Here is a 20,357-nt window from a genome sequence, read left to right as displayed (position 1 = left end):
GTATTTCCTTATTCAGTTTAAGTTTTGAATGAAGGCTAAACAGTAAGCAATTTGACATTAACAGACAGGATGTAACAGTTCTTTGTGATATACATTTTGTATACTGCTTGAACAGCTAGTGTGTTTGCATGCACCATGTGCATCTTACCTTATCTTTTTCCCCAGATTGATCCAGTCTACAAATATCAGCTTTCTGTTAGTCCACCAATTTATATTTTCTATTAGTATTTTCTTCCATTAGATGTCCAAACCTTGCTCAGTACATAACTTTGAACATAGAGACATTAAGTGCATGGGGGAGAGCATCTGCGAAAGCTGAATGCCATCTGACCATATCCCTGCAACATTCTGTTCGTGGCGTGGGGATGTAATGACGTGTGCCGTTAATTGATCTATGTTCTATAACATGTAAAACCTGAACATGAAAGGATTATTCTAAAAAGTGACTCAAGTAAACACCTTAATCACAATATTGTCTTATTCAGAATAAGGTCAGTAATTACATTATTGCTGTCCATGCAAACGTAGTCACTGCTAATGTTCACCCTTGTTGCCTTGTAGAGGCAATTTCTTCAGCTGCATAAAATCAAATTGAGTAGTTAATAGGCTAAAAGTCTTCACTCTGAAAAGCTTTATTAACATTAAGACTATTAATCAGATGATTGATGCATAGAGTTTAACTGATAATTTCTCATGCTGTTGTTTACTACACATAACCTCTGATTCCTACCAAAACACTGTTAAATATTATTTGAATAAACATTTTAATCGAGATAGGGCCTTGCACATAACTGAACAAATCCTAAACTTTTACTGAGTTCAGTGAACTTCACACGACATCTCTACGGATATCAGTTCCAGAACAGTGGATTAGAGTTTTCATGATTGATGTTGACCTTAGCTGGAAGTGTGTTCATAGTGAACATGTCTCGCTCATCTCACTGTACCAGTATTGTGTACGCATGCCACAATATCATCATGTTCTCTTTAGGATGATCCTGAGCCCACGCAGGCACTCGACCTTGGCCTTGAGGACATCTATAAGCATTCAACCCTGATTCTAATCCTGCAGTGGGGCAGGTACAGGCTCAAGGGAGGGGTCATGGAAAAAGCAGACCAAGCTCACTCTGTCACCAAGGACAGCCTTCAAATTTTATTTTACTGTACGAACATGGGAAGAAATTGTTTCTTTTCCATACAATTAAGTTCAACTTGATTTCTAAAAAATAATTGTTGGACAATGTGGTTTTATTATAAATCGTCATGTCCATGGTCATAGATTGATTTTGATAATTTGCCTTGCGCAGTAGTAATGACGTGCGTTCACATATTGTCACTTAACCTTCTTAGTTAGGTGGAGATTAGTAGCCCAAATAAATTGCACTATATTGTCAAATGATGCTTTGAAACCAATATTATATTATCTATTTATTAATGCTTTGGAAGCTTTTCTCATTCACATAATATCATTTTATTACATTTGAAAATTCTGAAATATGAAATGATTATCCTGTGAATTGAATTGACCACTGAAAACTTTCCTGACAAATCTGAGCTGTTGAACTTATTTTCAGAAGAGAAAATAGGAAAAGAAAGATATGTACATATGTATAGTCCAACAGTTCATTTAAGAAAAGGGAAAAAAAGCCAGCGAGACAAAAATGGAGTCTAAATATACGACTAAAGAAAACTTTGTTTAAAGAAATGCTGGTGCTGTAATGAATAAACTTACTAAGTAATGAACGATAGAACATCTCAAATCTAGAAATCTATATATTTCTATACTAGCCAAATACGGCTCTTTTATATCTCAGTGTCTTGCCTTACACTGCATTGAAAAACCGTCACATATCACACGTAAGAAACAGACAGATGAACAATAAACTTTCCTTGCTTCCAAAAAATAGAAAGACTACAAAGTCATGGATATGCTTTGTGTACTATAAACATTGCCGTTGGACTTTTAGGCTATTAACTATTATATAAACATAAACACTTGCATATGGGCATGTTTAAGACTACATGTTTTATTATAGTATGAATGTGCTGGCCAGTGTAAGTATTAGCGATAAGAAAAAATATAATTCATATAAGTGATTATTTTTTACATAAGTTGAATTTTTTTAATGCTGTTTAATGTCAAGTTAAAATGAGTAAACTTTATTTAAGAAACAGCACACGAGTTTGCCGTTGTTTGATTCAGTACAACAGCATGACTGTGAGTGTGACCGTGCTTTTATACATTAGTTCAAGAAATTAATATAAATAAGAAGTTATATCCAAGTATTGTTTGTTTTTGCTCCATCAACGTAAATAGCTCCCAAAGAAGCCACCGCTGTACAGAGTGGTGCGTGTTGCCATGCAACCCACAGACTGACTGACATCCCATAATAAGTAGTAACGGTTTCAAACTAAAACCATTGCTAGGTTTTTCTAGAATTGTATATAAGGAACACAGGCAAGCAGAGTGATACAAACAGTGAAATGTACCAGCGCGGTTATAATAATTATTAGCACTCTTGGAATGCTGATTTTCTAATCAAACTAGTGGACCGGAACTAGCTGTTGCTCAATATTCTAGCTCCTCTGACAGTAGTTCCTGTTGCAAGGCATATCACAGGTGTGTATTAATGCGCTTGTTTTAATACAATATCGTTTCAAAACTGGAGCATGCTTTTACGTAACAAAGGAAAACACCTCGTCATCGATTTTTATAATAAATAAATAAATAAATAAATAAATAAATAAATAAATAAATAAATGTCTCTGTGTGTGAAACGCTGATCTAACTTGGCTGCAATTTTAAAAGTAGTCCGGTTTCCACAGAAACACACCCTGACAGCCGAGCCCCAGACACCCCCACCCCCGCGAGAATCCAAATCTCGCGATATGAGAGGATCGTCTGGTTTGCTGCTCTAAGATGGCGAAGACATGTAGGAGTCACTGTCTCAGGTGAGCAAAAACATACCATTTCTTTATTCAGGTTCATGTTCGAGGGCGAGGAAGCGTTACTCTTCCTTTCTGTTGTAATGCTTTAGAAAAATAAAACGAAGACGCGAATGGAAATATCTGAAGGACACGTCTTTAGAGCGTGCAGATGGCCATCATCTCCAGCGGCCATTTTTATAACAAACAAAAAATGTCTATCAGTCAACTGATTTATCAGCAATGTACTTACATATCATAAATCAACATATATTATTCCTCGAAATCGTTATTAACCTCGCATGTTTTATCTTTTCATTGACGTCTGAGTCGAATAACGTTAGCTTGTTTTCGCTGTTTCAGCGTGGTCAGGCTAACATACCTGGAAAAGCCCGTCCGTAGCTGTAAATATATAGCGCTCTGTAGCGTTAGCCACCTCCACTTAGTCTTAATTAATATAACCAGCCAGTGAGATTAACCAAAACACTGAGCATTCAGGCTCACCTTAGTATTCAGTTTATAGAGCTGCATATCTAATAAGCAGACAGGCAGAATCATTTCTGGCCTGTTAAGTTTATTGAACTGAACTAGCCAGTGCGTCTGGTGTATTTCACATTTTTAGCATTGAAATTACTTTAAGACACTGACCTTGTAAACATGGCTGCTTGAATGCGCCCTAAGCTACATGTCCGTGATATAAATGTATTTGAGTAGAAAGTTGATGTTGGGATATTCTAGCATTTTGCTAATGTTCAGACAAATAATAACCCATACACATTAGAACAAGAAGTCATTTCTTGACTTCACACACACACACACGAGAATATATAAAGTGCATATACACAGCCCTATGAGACGAATGCAACATGTACAATAAATACACAGGATTGTGTACATTAACTTTCACTAATTGACCACCAGTGAAATGAAAAGTGAGGCCACGCTATGATGTTTATTCACTTCTAAACCTGAACAGAAACTTGTGTAAATGTAGAGCTTTCTACATGTATGTTTACATGGACAACAATATTCTGTTATTAACCCGATTTAAGACAGTACTCCGATTAAGTAACTATTATGTAAACAGCGATTTTTGATGACCTTAATCCAACTAAAGTCATGATAGAAGTAAACACAAATCGAATTAAGATGTGTGGAGTACTCCTATTTTAGTCGCATTATGGAAGTGCATTACAGACATGTACACTCTTTAATCACACTATTAACGTCGTGTGAGAGTTTTCACCGCATTTTACGACAAGACATGTACAGGCACGGCAGTGCTCAACCGTTCAACGGCAAACGAGAGCACGGCTACATCCAAAATCGTGTACTTACCTGCTATATAGTAGGTGAGATGCATGTATTTCAGCTATTATATATTAGATAAGTATGCGGTTTGGGACGCAGCCCACGGCTTCAAGCAGTCATCTATTTGCACGTATAGCGTGACAAATAATTAACTGCACTTGAAGCTTTCTTAAATTAAAAATAACACCCAAAACTGTATACGGTGCCATAACGAAGACGAACTGTATGTTGAAACATGAAATTCTGGAGGGAACGTCGGACGGCGTGGCGTGGGGACGTAATGACGTTTGCTGTTAATCGATCTATGTTCTATAACATGCAAAACCTGAACATGAAAAGAATATTCTAAAAGCGACTCATGTGTAAACACCTTAATCACAATATTGTCTTATTCAGAATAAGGTCAATAATTACATTACTGCTGTCCATCTAAATGTAGTGTGAGAGTGAGAGAGAGCACATGGAAAGAGAGAAGGTTGCAAGAATATTTTCTGTCGGTTAAAATTTCAACATGCTACAAGTTAAGACTTTTATTCTACAAATGCTTATATTTAAGATACATGCACAGGTTTTGTGCTACAGGTTCAAGTTTTACGAGTTCTTAAGTTTTGTAACATAATTACCAAAGTCATGTGAAAATGTTTGTGGGGGATGTGATAGGCCTCTGCAAGTTGCAGAGTCTTAAGTAATGTAAAGTGGTCCGATTTATTGTTATTATATTTTATTTACACACTGGGAGCACCGTCATTGTTCAACTAAGCCACCACAATGGACTCGACTGTCACGTTTGGGTCCAATACTATTTAGAGCTTCTGAAATGACTACAGAGATGTATTGGGACATGATGTCCAGTCCAAATGGCTTTCTTAGGTCCAGGGAATTCTCCTCAGTGAAAGTTTATTCTCCTCCATGAAAGTCATTATGGATTTTGTGACTTGGAGAGAGACTTTTGTAAAATCGGCCGTACAGGCAGATTAGCTGTATAGTGGGAAAAGTCATTCGTCAGCCTTAAGGTAAGAATTCAAACCATCCCAACTTCTGATTTGACGTGTTTAAGCTGAAAATTCTGTGTAAGTTTAGCTAAATTGGCGGGCTTAGGCCCTGTTTACACTACTGCGTTTTTGTTCTAAATTGAAAATGGTCTTCGCCCACACTGGCGTTTCCACTGTGTTTCAGAAACGATCTCCGTCCAGACTACACAACCGAAAACGCATGTCACATAATTCATACACACTGGGCATGCGCATACAAGTGTAAACAGGAAGTTGGTTGCTAGTCCAATCCGGCGTTCCACGTAGGGCTTACGCCACTGGAAATGAGATTTGTTGCCGATTGCTCTAATCATAGCTCGCCTCTTCTGCATGTAGGCAGCTGCAGTATTAGAAAATACAGAATTTAACTGCGCAATGGATGCTAAGAATGACAACCAAGCCAGCAAAGTTTGCGGTTCAGTCTCCGTGTTGTTGTGTATACGATAAAGGTTGGGTAATGGTCATATGGTAGGGGTTTAACGAATCCGGGAAGGATACGCAATGATCCAGAAGACCCAATCAGGGGGCAAATGTGGGAAGCCACGCTTTCGCTTTCAGAAGTCTTCGTTTTGGTATGTTTACACTGAAACGACAGCCAAGAGTTTTCAGACTAAAACGGGGTCTTCGGCATTTGCTAAAGTCTCAGTTTTCATGGGTTGAAAACGCCGGAGTAGTGTACACGACGGGTGTAACCGTAGGAAAAGTTATACGTTTTAAAACAAAAACACAGTAGTGTAAACCGGGCCATAGTGGTTAGCACGTTTGCCTCACTCCCTGTCTTTGCATGTTCTCCCTGTGCTTCGAGGGTTTCCTCTGGGTACTCCGGTTTCCTCCCCCAGACCAGAGACATGCGCTGTAGGCTGAGTGGCATGTCCGAATTGTCTGTAGTGTGTGAATGGGTGTATGAGTGTGTGTGTGCGCAATTGTGGCCTGCAATGAGTTGGCACCCTGTCCAGGGCATCCCACGCCTTGTGCCCCGAGTCCCTGTCTTAGGCTGCAGGCTCCCCGTGACCCTGTGTAGGATATGTGGTACAGAAGATGGATGGATGGATTGCTGGATGGATGGGCTTAGTTAAATTAACTAGACTTGGGCTGTATCTAATAGCTAACTGATATTAAGGAATGTGTTTCACTTCTGAACTTTATCTGCAGTACAGCTACAAACTCCGGCATTGGTTCTTCTGGTTGTACACCACAAATATAAGCTGATGATTTCTCAGAGCTGATTGGTTAGAAGGTTATTTGACTGTAACAGTAGTTCTGGCTGTACCTCAAATCACAGGTTTCTAATACAGTATTGTTTCTATAGTAACCGCTTGTTGACTGGGACTTGTATGGCAGACACTCTGTATAATCTAAGACAAATAAGAAACTTATTAAAAATGTTTTGTTATTTAACAAAAAAAAATGGAGAATTGTTGATATGTTGATGTTTTCTGTAAGTAGATGCGTCTTGAACATTTAAGGTTTATTGAAGGTTTCTTGGCTGTGTAAGGTTTAAGCCACTGGTTTCTCAGTAACCTGACAAGCCATGTGTGTTTGTCTTATTAACCGGAGGGAAGAACGAGAGGATGGTGCGGGACTGACTCTTTATAGCTGCTATGGTTTAAGTGATGACAGGAATTGGAACTTGTCTCATGGATATTTCACAGTATTAGATGTTCTTGTAAAAGGTTAAAAGTTCAACGTTATTAAAAAAAAAACAAAAAAAAACAGCCGTAAAAGTTGGTTAATTGCTGTGGTATAAGAAGAATAAAACACTGCTGTCAGTGGAAACGAATGGTTTTTGTGGTTCTAACAGTTACGTTGTGTTGAGCCACATCACAACCCCAGCGTGGATTATTTCCCCATGTAGGCTGTAGTAGTAGATAACCATATACTGCTAGGCAGAAGTAAATAATAGTCTTTTATTTTTGTTATTCCAGTGCTTTGGATTGGACATTGTGTCCATGCGACATACAGAGTTTATCACAGCTTGCTCTGACTGAATTCAATACATCACACTGGAAGCCTCTGGTGATTTTCTTGCTTCTAGTGCTGATAGATTTCTTCGTAGGTTTTGTTCACAACTGAAGTAAGTGTGTGTGTCCGTCCGTCCCCGCAGCTCGCTCGCACCATATATCAAAAAACAATTTCTGTGTAGCCTTGAGAGGCTTGGATAAACCTGGATAAACAATGCAGGGGTGATAAGATGCATCGCAGTTCAAACACACCATTGTTTTCAATTGTTTGCCTTGAGGGAGTAGTTCACTGGCATTTTAAACCTGGTGTACGTGTTTCTCTTTGCACTGCTGTTTTAATTGGATCAGGCATTTCAGGCGAAATCAATAAAACATTCATGTATTCACTCTGCGCCTCTTGGACTTTATAACACGTGTGGCGCAAGCCTTCATCAGTGTGTGAGTGCACAGACTAGGCTGTATGCACACCATCACATCCTACATTTGAGTGTAATTTAGTTTCACCAGTGGCAGGGAGTTATGTGCAGCATGTTTAACTAGCTACGTTGAGTTTTCTGCATACAGATTAGTGAAGAAATAGATTTGCACCAGCAGTTTCCTGCTTTGGAGTGTACACCAGCTGTAATTAAAGTTCAGTCAGAGTTGCACTTTTTTTTTTACACCCTGTTTACTTTTCAAAGCTTATCTACTAAGGCAAACTGCTTAGAAGCATCTCAGTTTGGAATTATTTTTGGTCAAATTATTTTGCATATTTAGCATGACACTGACTACACGGTGACTTGTTCGACAGATGTCGAGGGCGGTCCGAATTTGTTTGCAAAACGGTATCTGAAAAAGTATCTGCTTATCCAACTTCTTTTAATGAGACACTAAGCGAAGGGTAAAACTGGAGTTTGACCGATAGTGGATTTTATTGCTACTGATAACTAAGTTGGGAAGTATCTGCCAATAATTATTAATCAACCGACCGGGTTCGAATCTCACCTCTGCCCTGCGTGCGTGGAGTTTGCATGTTTTCCCTGTGCATCAGGGGTTTCCTCTGGGTACTCTGGTTTCCTCCCCCAGTCCAAAGACATGCGTTGTAGGCTGATCTGCATTTCCAAATTGTCCGTAGTGTGTGAATGTGTGTGCGATTGTACCCTGCAATGGGTTGGCACATCATCCAGGGTGTCCCCCGCCTAGTGCCCCGAGTTCCCTGTGATAGGCTCGTCTCCCAGCTACCCTGTATAGGATAAACGATAAGCTGTATAGGATAAACTGGAGGGTTTAGCCTGATTCAGATTAGGCTGTATCTAATGGATAAATTTGATTCTGATTGAAGACATAACACACTCAGTAAAATATTGCTGAACTTATGACAAAAAAAAACAGTACGGACTGTACAATGAAGACGTACTGTGCTTTTTACAAATAAATATTAATGTATTAACTATTAATAAATATTAAAGAAATGAAGAAGAAATGATATCCTTTTGAAGGATATCCATCAAAACTGAACCAAAAAGTAACATCCAAAATTAATTTTTAAAAACACTTCAGATGACACAATATTTGTCGGTGATAGTTTTTATTTTTCCTCTAGAGGCTGCTCTTGTGCTGTAAAATGACAGCGGACCTTTTCTCAGCTGCTCCCGCGTCAGACACAACCGGGAAAAACTATCGGTGTTTATTTTTGTCAATAAACGATAGTTCCAGCAATTAGTGCCGATTAATCTGTAAAACCAATCAATCGGTCAATGTCTAAGTAAAATGCTTAACCTGGAGGCAGCCACACGCCACCTGCTGTTGATGGGTTTTCTATAACTGTGCTATTAAATAATATTCTGAAAGGAAATTAACTATTCAGAGTTTTAAGAATTGAAAATGAAGACTTTAAACATGGTCTCTTCCTTTATATTATATCTGTGTTGATAAGCAGTGACCTCTCTGCTTCTCACCACTCGTATCTTTTACTAAAATATCTAGAATAAAGTTTCCAGCTGTGTGTAGGACATGTAGTATACAGGTGCATCTCAAAAAATTTGAATATCGTGGAAAATATATAAAAGTATGGTTGTATTTCCCCCCAGCCCCTTTATAGTGGGTAAATATGCTGCATCCCAGTTCTAATACTATCTGTCCTAAATAGCATCCGAGATGAGAATTAGTGTGTCCCAAATTGTAGTATGGGGAAATATGCCATGTTGTGTATGTGTGTGGATCCGTGGACATTTTTTCAGCTAATATTTCCCACAGCTTTTAAAGAGGTGGGAAAATTCAATCAAGGGAATGATAAATTAATTAATTAACATATTGGAGGAGACCAGGTGTAATGATTATCTCTTCTATGTATATATATTACACACACACCCAATCTGTTTTTTTTAATTAATATATATATATATATATATATATATATATATATATATATATATATATATATATATATATATATATATATATATATATATATATATAAACCTTTGTGTTTTTTTTGTACTTTTTTTAATTACTTTTTATGACATTTATAAAACTATATAACAGACATGGAACATGAATGATATAAAATGTTTCTGAACACTATAACTACTTTGAACAAGAGAACTAGGCTGTAATAACGTGGACTATTTTACATGTAAAACATGTTGCATTACATTCGTCTTGCGTTTTAAAAACATTCGCATATGAATGATGTAAATTGGGACGAAGGGCGCGTCTCGTTATCCATGACATTGTTAAATCTCCGGCTCTCAGCCACACACTGAACAGAGCAGACACAGAGAGAGGTGTGAGTGCAGCGGGAAAGCAACACCTCGAGCTTGCTTGATAGTACTGGTGACATTTGGAAAGTCGCTAAGGTTTGTCCAAAAAGTCGCCAGATTTGTCGCTAGCCCCCCCTTAACAAAAAAAAAAGTCACTAAAGGGGTCTGAAAAGTCGCTAAGTTGCTGAAAAGTCGCTAAGGCTAACCCTAAGAACCACCGAAGGAATAATGAATGAAGAAAAGCTGAAATGCAGTGTGTTACTAGGCAACAACGTTCTCTTCCATTAAATGACGTATTAGTATGTCCCAGTACTCTCATGCTCTCTTGCTACACACCCAAAGGTATGTTTTTTTTTTGTTTGTTTGTTTGTTTTTCTTACAAAAAAAAACGAGTACATACTTTTTAATGCATAGTATAAGTAGGTGAATTGAGAGGCAGTATGCCTAGTGCGTGTGGTAGACGACATAACTCAAAATATTTGCTTGTAGTTTCATATCTAAGCAGTCCCTCCAGGATTATGCGGTCGTGGAAATGAACACAAAATCTAGGGATGTCACGAGAGCAGATACTTCTGTACCAAGTGGGTACCAACATGCTTAAAACGTGATGGTACTTGTTTTCCTGCAGTTTTGTAAGTACCGTTGGTATTAAGGTTGCAGTTCCTCCGGACCTGAAGGGAGCAGCAAATACGCATAAGTGTATTAGTCGGTCCACAAGTGGTGGTGAAGAAGAAGAAAGCCTACAAGCATACGGGGGGGGAAACTACAGAAGATTAGCTTAGCTTAACAAGTTTAGCTCCGTCCCGACTCGTTGAGAGGAAAGCTAGCATTGGTTTCCGGTGTGCAACCGATGCTATTGTTCATTTCAAACAAAGCAAGGAAACACCTGGAATTTGGTGAAGCACCTAAAAGACGGTCTTATATTATGTTTGTTGGAGGCAGTTGGCATTGTTGCTGTGAAACCAGCTAACGTTATGCTCCATGTAATGTTAGCGATAGCCAGTTATTTGTTAACGACGCTAACACATTGCGACGTTATAAACTACTTCCTAATGGGCCGCCATGCGTCGCCATTCAGCCCGTGTCCTGTCAGCTAAATGTAGCCTAATGTCACTAATTATTCAAATGTTCATGCTTTTAATAAATCTTTTTGGCTTGCCACCATATCAGTGAATTTAAACTAATGCTTGCATTCAGAGTATAAGGGGTGCGTGTGTGTTTAGGGGGGCACCTTAGCACTTATTATTAGTTGTTGTCAGACAGTGTTTTATAACTAAAATATCTCCCCGCCCTCTCTCTCTGTCTCTTTGCCAGCCGTGGTATCGAGTATCGTGTACTTTTTGTGGTATCGGTACCGACTACTAGATTTTTGGTATCGTGACATTCCTAACAAAATCAAAGAAACTCCGCAATATTTGCTGGAGCTTTTTCAAAATTACCGCAGATTTTCCACAGATTTGGGCCATGTGACATCATCACAGCATGCATTTGGTCAAAGCCCTCTTTGCTTCACATGCTTCGTACAGCTAAAAGGTCTCATTTACCGACAAACATCAATGCGAAAGACCGTGCAAAACAATTTTGTGCGATTGCAATTTCACCAATTCAAGTAGTTTTCCTCAAAATAGCACACAACTGAAAAAACAGCAAAAGCAAGCAATTTTTGCACACAACAATCACAAGAAACTCTGAGAAATCCTGTACGGACCGTCTAAGCACTTGTAAAATTTTTCATTGCGAAAGTAAAACCATATTACAGGTTCATTGTGTATAAGTTGTGCTCAAATCGGTGAATTTGGGGAAAAAATAAAAATTAGATTCTGTTGACCCAATTAGTAATAATGAACATAGTATTCGGTTGTGTGCCTGTTACAGGGATAAAGCTGCTTTTATAAACAGTCACCTCTCTGCCACTCAACACTCACTTCTTTATAAACTACTAGTGTTTGTCCAAGCTTCCTTCCAACCCTTCCAGAACGTACAGAACTGTGTTCAGCTGGTCTAGACATGACTTTATGTATGCGATTCTACACTGTTATGTTTTTAAAAAGCATGCATGTTCAAGATTGCTTAAAAACATTTCAGTAGTGTTTGTACTGTCCACGTTAAATGGAGGAGCTATTTTTTAAACTGCTTTTGCCCTGGGTTTTAAGTAGCTCTCACCCTGTTTCGTTTGTGCTTGGTTAAATGTCAGCTCATGTTTGTTGTTTGTGTCTAGGCTCGTGAAGAGGATACAGCAATGTTTTTCTGAGGATGGTGTGACCAAATTGGCTGAGCTTTGGTAAGAGGATTTTGCATCTTAAAACAGCCAGTATTCCTGGGTATTACTACTTTACTGTTTGTGTCAGTCCACCACTGATGACATGTGATGCTTCTAATGATGGATATACTATCTTCAATCATCTTTATTACCTCTGTATCTCTGTAGCTGATGGAACCAACAGCAAATACAGAAAAAACAAGCCCATAAGAAATAGGATCTCTTTCATTTTATGACAAAAATATACTCCCTAGAAAGACTGGATTTAGTCTATTTGAGCAATTTAGATTAGCAATATTTAGTGTGGTTAACTAGAATCTTGAAATGGTATATAATTTTTAAAATACATTTTTCTCTTGACCTATCAAACTGCACAATCAGCACTGGTTTCTGTTCAGTATTCCTGTTCATGAAGTGACTACAGCTGTAAATCTGTGCTTCCTCCAGCCTCGGTGTTATGATCGTGGACTGTGGTGCTGGGGGCTGTGAGCTGAGGTAGTAGTTTGTATAGTTTGGGATCACACCAGATCTAGGAGATAACTATACAGTCTACTGTCTTTCTCACGGCTCCTGCGTCGCATCATGCCCTCCATCATGGAAGTAGAGAAAATGTAAATGGAGCGCTCCAAGTGAAACGTACAGCATGGGACATGTTCGGATGTGGCTTGGGTGTGCTGAGGTAGTAAGTTGTGTTGTTGTGGGGGATGGTATTATTTGCCCTTTTTTTTTTTTGGAGATAACCATACATCTTACTGCCTTCCATGCCAGAGTCCTGAACCACAGCAATTAGTATAAATAATTCCATCCTGAACAATTGATGTATTTTATTATATGCATTGCCTATGAATATTTTATCTGTTGTCTGTTCTTCAGGAAGTACATTCAATAAACTGAGCACATTTTATGAATTAAGTTTGACTTTGCCTTTTTATTGTACAATTATTTCAAATGTTTGTCTTTTTTTTTTTTTTTAATACATCAGAAAATAATTCTTAAGTACTGTAGCAAGAATGTGTGAAGCTACAGACAGTGTAGCTACAACCTGTGTTTAGGACTGAACCAGGGACCCTGGTGCTGTGATTCTGCAACGGTACCTTCTGTACAGACATCCTGCACAGCCCTCACTGGCTAATTGTAAAATATAAAACTTTTAAATATTTTGATAATTCTCCTACTCCAGCTTGGAGAAATTAACTTAAGAACTTTATTTTTATAGAACAAATATTGCTGATTTAAACAAAACTGCTAGCAGTAATAACAGTTCATAATAATATTGGGTTAATAATAAAAATAACCATATTTAGTACACAGTCGTATGATAATACATAAAGTGCAACAGAACATTCAAGAAGTTTCAATGTAATGAAGTTGATTTTTCCGGCTGTGAACTTAATGCCCCTGGTCTGAAATCTGAGAGGCCTGAGCGCGCGTCAATCAAAGAATCCTCAGCCAATAGGATAAGGGGAGGAGTTGCGTTCGTGCATGTGATTGGTCTGAAATTCTGTTTCGTGCCTTTTCCTTATCAGACGTCATTCTGACGCCGCAGCAGTGCCGCTTGCAAACATGGCGAATATCAGGAAGCTCAAGGTGAGAAAGCAGTTGAGAGTGAGAATAACGAGTAGTCCCTGCGCCGAAGCAGCTTTATGTTCTGTGGTATCTATGTAAGCTTTGCTTCGAATGCATGGATATATTTCCGACTTCGTATTTGTGTCTTGGAAAGCCAGTAGACGAGTTTTAGCCTTCTTACAAAAAGTGTTGTTGTGCAAAGCCGGCAATAAAAGTGATTATAGGCTGGTGAGGGTTTGTTTATTCACTGCAGCAGAGACAGTGCATGCCGTTTATACAGTGTGCTTTAAGTCATGTGAGGACTCAGTATGAGATAACACGTGTCCGGTAATGTGTTCTCTCTGATCTTCAAGCTGAGACTGAACTCCACCTGCCTGCGTGCTGATAAACCAATCATAAAAGATCTCACACATGGTGATGGCTAACGAAATTATTATTTACCGGTCCGGTTCAGGACCTCCTGAAGTTTATGTTTTCTTGTTGTTTTTTTTTTTTTTTTTGTATGTACGTCCCCTCAAAATTAAGTGTCTCAATCAATCTCTCTGTCTCATTCATTCATTCATTCATTCATTCTTCTTCAGTAACAGCTTTATCCTGGCCTATCCCTGGAACCCTGGATGTCCCCCCAAGTCCATCAGGGCATTTACACACACACACACACACACACACACACAGAGAGCTTGGGAAAGCTTAGAGACTGGAATGTTTTTGGAGGTGGGAGGCAACCCACACAGAGAAGGTCAAGATTGAAATGGGGACCCTAAAGCAGATGTGACCTGACGTGACAATTCATTATTCCTCCATCCATCCATCCGTTTCCTGTACAGCTTGTACTATACAGGGTCGCGGGGGAGACTGGAGCCTATCCCAGGGAGCTTGTGTGCAAGGTGGGGGACATCCTGGACGGGGAGCTAACCCATCTCAGGGCACAATCGCACACACGTTCACACACTACGGCCACTTTAGAAATGCCGAACAGCCTTCAATGCATGCCTTTGGACTGGGGGAGGAAACCCCCAAAGCGCGGGGAGAACATGCAAACTGCGTACACAGGTCGGAGGCAGAAATCGAACCCCCAACCCCGGAGGTGTGGGGCAGACGCGCTAACCACTAAACGATTGCGCCCCCCCTCAAAGTAGATTTAATTAAATACTATATGGGCATTTATTGTGTCTTACTAATATATGATTTGCATTTTTATTATACTGTATAACAGAGTAGACGGTAACTGTGCCTCATCTTGCTGAAAATGGTTAATTCCATCTGTCCAAATTCCACTGAATGACTTTACATGCCCTTGTTTTGTTCCCTGTTCTAAGGGAATGGTGGGGCTGGTCACAGGAGGTGCCTCGGGTTTGGGCAGGGCTACAGTGGAGCGGCTGGTCAACCACGGCGCAAGCGCTGTAATCCTTGACCTGCCAAGCTCAGATGGCCACAATGTGGCTGCAGCTCTCGGCGAGCGCTGTGCGTTCGCTCCAGCTGATGTAAGTACCGCCATCCACTGAGATTTAAAGTTGTTTGTCATCCAGAGGCTTCTAATTTCAGGTGAAAGTCACACATCCATCTAAAACCTGTATGGCTTTCCAGCTTCTTCTGTACGACTACTTCCAGCATTTAGTTCCAAACAAATAAGTCTTCAGATGATGTTTAGATTTATTTATTTATTTATTTATTTATTTTTTTTTTTGCTTAAAGGAAGGAAGTCGAATTGGCGCATGACTTTGAAACAAATGGCAATGAGTTGAAACAGCACCAGATACATATTACTGATGGTTCCAGGCATCTGGAGACATTAGAGTTGTTTACACTGGAATAGATATTTGTAACAATTCTTCCATGCTTTCATTGTACAGCTGTTTGTTATAGGCATAGGAATTTAATGGATCTTTCAATTCAATTCAATTTTATTTGTATAGCGCTTTTTACAATAGACATTGTCTCAAAGCAGCTTTACAGAAATATCAACATGGTATACAGATATTAAAGGTGCGAATTTATCCCAACTGAGCAAGCCACTGAGTGGCGACGGTGGCAAGGAAAAACTCCCTAAGATGTTTTAAGAGGAAGAAACCTTGAGAGGAACCCGACTCAGAAGGGAACGCATCCTCATCTGGGTAACAACAGTTAGTGGGAAAAAGTTCATTATGGATTTATATGAAGTCTGTATGGCGTTAGGAGCAGCCGTAGTCCCAGCAGTCTGGAATTAAAGAAGATTTGAGCTCCATCCAGAGGCAGAAAGGATCTGGATCTCTAGTATCTCCATAAATTCGTGTGGGGCTCGGCGAAAGGAGAGAGGGAGAAAAAAGATAATTATGACTGCGAAGTAGTAGAACAGAATCTAGTCAGGGTAGGCTTGAGTAAACAAATACGTTTTAAGCCTAGACTTAAACACTGAGACTGTGTCTGAGTCCCGAACACTAATAGGAAGACTGTTCCATAACTGTGGGGCTCTATAAGAGAAAGCTCTTCCCCCTGCTGTAGCCTTCACTATTCGAGGTACCGTCAAATAGCCTGAATCTTTTGATCTAAGTAGGTGTGGCGGATCATATAAAACCAAAAGGTCGCTTAGATATTGTGGCGCGAGACCATTTAGTGCTTTATAGGTTAATAAAAGTATTTTATAGTTAATGCGAGATTTTACTGGGAGCCAATGCAGTATTGATAATATCGGTGTGATATGGTCGTATCTTCTAGTTCTAGTTAGGACTCTAGCAGCTGCATTCTGGACTAATTGGAGCTTATTTATATTCCTACTGGAACATCCAGACAGTAAGACATTACAGTAATCTAATCTAGAGGTGACGAATGCATGAACTAGTATTTCCGCATCATGTAGTGACAATATGTTTCTTATTTTAGAAATATTTCTGAGATGAAAGAAGGCTATCCTAGTAATATTATCTACATGAGCATCAAATGATAGGCTGGAGTCAATAATCACTCCAAGGTCTTTAACTGCTGTACAGGATGAAACAGAAAGACCATCCAGAGTAACCATGTGATCAGAAAGATTACTTCTAGCTACACGTGGGCCTAATAAAAGTATTTCTGTTTTATCAGAATTAAGTAGAAGGAAATTAATTAACATCCAATGTCTAATGTCCTTTACACAATCCTCAACTTTAATAAGCTTCTGTCTGTCCTCTGGCGTCGCTGAAACATACAACTGTGTATCATCAGCATAACAGTGGAAGCTAATTCCATGTTTACGAATAATTTGACCTAGGGGTAGCATATATAAAGTAAAGAGCAGTGGGCCTAAAACAGAACCCTGTGGAACTCCAAAAGTAACCTCAGTACGCATGGAGAAATCACCATTTACATCTACGAACTGATAACGATCGGTCAGATAAGACCTGAGCCAGGAGAGGACTTTCTAACGTGCCTCTTTTGATCTAGGTAACTTCAGAGTCAGACGTGCGCTCAGCTGTGGATTTGGCTAAAGAGAAGTTTGGCCGACTGGACCTGGCGGTGAACTGCGCTGGTATTGCCGTCGCCGTTAAGACATACAACTTCAAAAAGGACATCCCTCACAGTCTGGAGGACTTCAGTAGGGTCATCAATGTGAGTTTATTACTCTTCTAGCACCCCACTAATGTTGTATAACTAGATTAGTGTTAGTAAAAGGGAGATTAGGCCTATCTGGGCTGAAATGAAAGCGATATTGTGAGATTTAAACCTTTTTGAGTCACTTTGAAGTTTCCTTTATAAGACTTGCTTCACTACTGTACTCTACTCTACTTAATCTGGTTTCATAATAAATATTCAATGCATACTTGGTTGTAAGAATTATCATTAACGAATAGTGTCACATTTAAGTGTAGTCCTGATTCTTTTTTTCCCTCTTATTAGTCCTTATTCTTTTTGTCTGTTCAAGGTAAATATTGCAGGCAGCTTTAATGTTATAAGGCTGGCGGCAGGGATGATGGGCAAGAATGAACCAGATGCTGATGGACACAGAGGTTGCATCGTTAACACCGCCAGCGTTGCAGCTTTTGATGGGCAGGTAAATCTGAATCACCTAAAACACCCCTGCGATGTTGATTTCTTCCCAAGTGCTGCTGTGCACCTTCATTCTCTCTTTCCACTGTTTATTAGGTGGGCCAGGCTGCATACTCTGCATCTAAAGGCGGTATTGTGGGAATGACCCTTCCAATTGCTCGAGATCTCGCTCCTATGGGCATCCGCGTGGTCACTATTGCCCCAGGTTGGTACTTCTGGTGATGCTCAGCATGCCGTACATGTGACGTACTGTATCTCTATGATGTGCTCTGCAGGCACCTACTGTACAGTAAAAACCCTACAAAGCTTTCCAGGTCTTAAAAGCTGAGCTTTCCCATTAACAAGAATTAGTACAGGACTCTACATATGAATAGGTTATTTCCGGTACGCTGATTTGTTCGGTCGAACGGCATTCCAAGAGTGCTTATATTTAGTATAAATGCACTGAGACGGTTCACTGTGTGTATCACTGTGCTCGTCTGTTTTCCACCATGTAAAAACAAAAAATTCCACTTCCTAGTTTGAAACGGTTACTACAGTAGAGTTGTGGGTGGCTGTGGCTCAGTTGGTAGAGCGGGTTGTCCACTAATCGTAGGGTTGGCGGTTTAATTCCCGGCCCACATGACTCCATATGCCGAAGTGTCCTTGGCCAAGACTCTGAACCCCAAGTTGCTCCTGATGGCAAGCTAGCACCTTGCATGGCAGCTCAGCTACCATTGGGGTGTGTGTGTGTGTGTGTGTGTGTGTGTGTGTGTGTGTGTGTGTAAATGCATGAATGAGAACCAGTGTAAAGCGCTTTGGAACCATTAAGGTAAAAAAAGCACTATATAAGTGCAGACCAGACCATTTAGGATTGGCGGCATCATTGGTGGACAGAGCAAACAATAGTTTTTAAGGAATACAACTTTTGAAGCTTCTCAGATGACACTGAAAAGGAAGAATGCAGTTGTACTGAATATCGGCTATAATTAGCTACAAGTGCTCGGCCTGCCGCGAATCACAGCCTTGTCAAGCTTCGGTATAACCGCGCTCATGCGATATTGTTTAAATGATAGAGCTGCTTGCTGATATTTTCATAAGTATTGGAAACAATATTTATGCAACTGAGGCTTCAGCTAATTAAATATGTATACATAAAACAAATCTAGTCTTCTGATGTCAGAAATAAAATGTTTCCCTGTGAAGATACTCTCAAGTTTATTATGAAACATCAATATAACAGTAATCGGTAATCATTTTTCGGAAATTCCTCATTTCAAATTAGGGATGAGAATGAATATGTAAAATTTGATGAACACAGGACATCTAGAAACTGATATTTTTGGTTCTGAATATAGAAAAGTGTTTTAATGTGGTTATGAATGTTTATAAGGGAAATTGACGTATATCGTAATGATAATCTATTCTATATCAGGAAACAAGCATTTCAGGAATATATGACATAATGAAGACGCTTATGCTTTCTAGAGATGGTTGCTAAGTTTCAGATAACGTGGTGGTCGCCAGAATTGCTGCCTCCCAGCTCCAGCACGCACGGATTGAATTCTGCGCTCAGGCGGTTACCGTTTGTGCGAGGTTTCAGTGCATGTTGTCCCTGTGTCCGTATGGGTTACCTTCAGGTGTTCCAGTTTCCAAATATGAAACAATGCAGTAGGTAGGTTGGCTAAGATAAATTGCCTTTAGTTGGGAATGTGTGTGTATGGTGCCCTGTGTATGGTGGTCTACACTACACTTTTCATTCCTTTCACTTCCATTCACAAGCATGTGAATGCTGGAGACCGGAAAACGCAAGCTTCATGCGAAGAAGTTTCGCATTTCGTTGCGTTCCACAGTTTACGTTTTGTGAACTCTGACCTGCGAATTCGTATCATGTGTAGCTCAATAGAAGATCGACACGTCACGGCATGACCCCTTCAAAACAATTATAGTGGTGTCGCATCATTTTATACAACACAGCTTTTAAAAGAATGTAAAATCAACATCAAAAGAGAAGTTGCGTAGATTGCTGTGTCTCTACATACAGGAGTTGCATGTGATGTCCTATACGGTTGTTAGCCATATTCACAGTGGTGATCGAAGACATTTTGCATACTGGAAGTCTAGTGTGACCGCCGCTTTACTCACAGTGTCACCAGGAGAGGCTCTGCGACCCTGACCAGCATAGAGTCGTTACTGCGAGTGAGTGAATGTGAATATTTTTATTACTAATGGAGACATGTTACAGATGCAGTTTATCCGTCCGAGAAACTGTTGTTTCTTGCCTTAAACAAGGTGGAGTCTTGGAATTTCTACCACAATGTGTCCCTTTTTTTTTGTATTGTAGGTGCCTGTGGGTATGAGATGTTTTATGACCTGACTAGTCCTCGGTTTGAATTGAACAGATTTTTAGTTACATGTCAGTTTGAATACTGAATGGTAGTAAGTCATTGTGAGTGAATATATATTAGGGTTTAGGATATGCTTCACAGCCTTAGTCATATCACACCCTTCACACATTGTCCCATCACCTTTCTACACCGCAGGTTTGTTTTCTACGCCACTGCTGGCTGGTCTGCCTGAG

At 39.6% G+C, this 20,357-nt stretch overlaps 1 protein-coding gene across 3 annotated transcripts in view; it reads left to right on the top strand.

Annotated features, from left to right (window-relative positions):
- The first annotated feature begins 2,905 nt into the window (after positions 1-2,905).
- hsd17b10 (hydroxysteroid (17-beta) dehydrogenase 10) overlaps positions 2,906-20,357 on the top strand; it is a 17,973-nt gene continuing 521 nt past the window's right edge. The window contains exons 1-8 of one of the 3 annotated variants that reach the window (XM_017486286.3): positions 2,932-2,952; positions 12,188-12,250; positions 13,756-13,816; positions 15,115-15,279; positions 17,195-17,359; positions 17,673-17,801; positions 17,894-18,002; positions 20,320-20,357. The exon at positions 20,320-20,357 is cut by the window's right edge and continues 521 nt beyond it. In XM_017486286.3, coding sequence (XP_017341775.1) covers positions 13,793-13,816; positions 15,115-15,279; positions 17,195-17,359; positions 17,673-17,801; positions 17,894-18,002; positions 20,320-20,357 — 630 coding nt within the window. In that variant the 5' untranslated portion in view covers positions 2,932-2,952; positions 12,188-12,250; positions 13,756-13,792. 3 annotated transcript variants of the gene reach the window in all.

The sequence above is a fragment of the Ictalurus punctatus genome, chromosome 15 (assembly GCF_001660625.3).
Source record: "Ictalurus punctatus breed USDA103 chromosome 15, Coco_2.0, whole genome shotgun sequence".
Classification (NCBI taxonomy): Eukaryota; Metazoa; Chordata; class Actinopteri; order Siluriformes; family Ictaluridae; genus Ictalurus; species Ictalurus punctatus.
The sequence above is the reverse complement of the archived record's forward strand: the minus strand, read 5'-3'. Positions and strand labels throughout refer to the sequence as shown.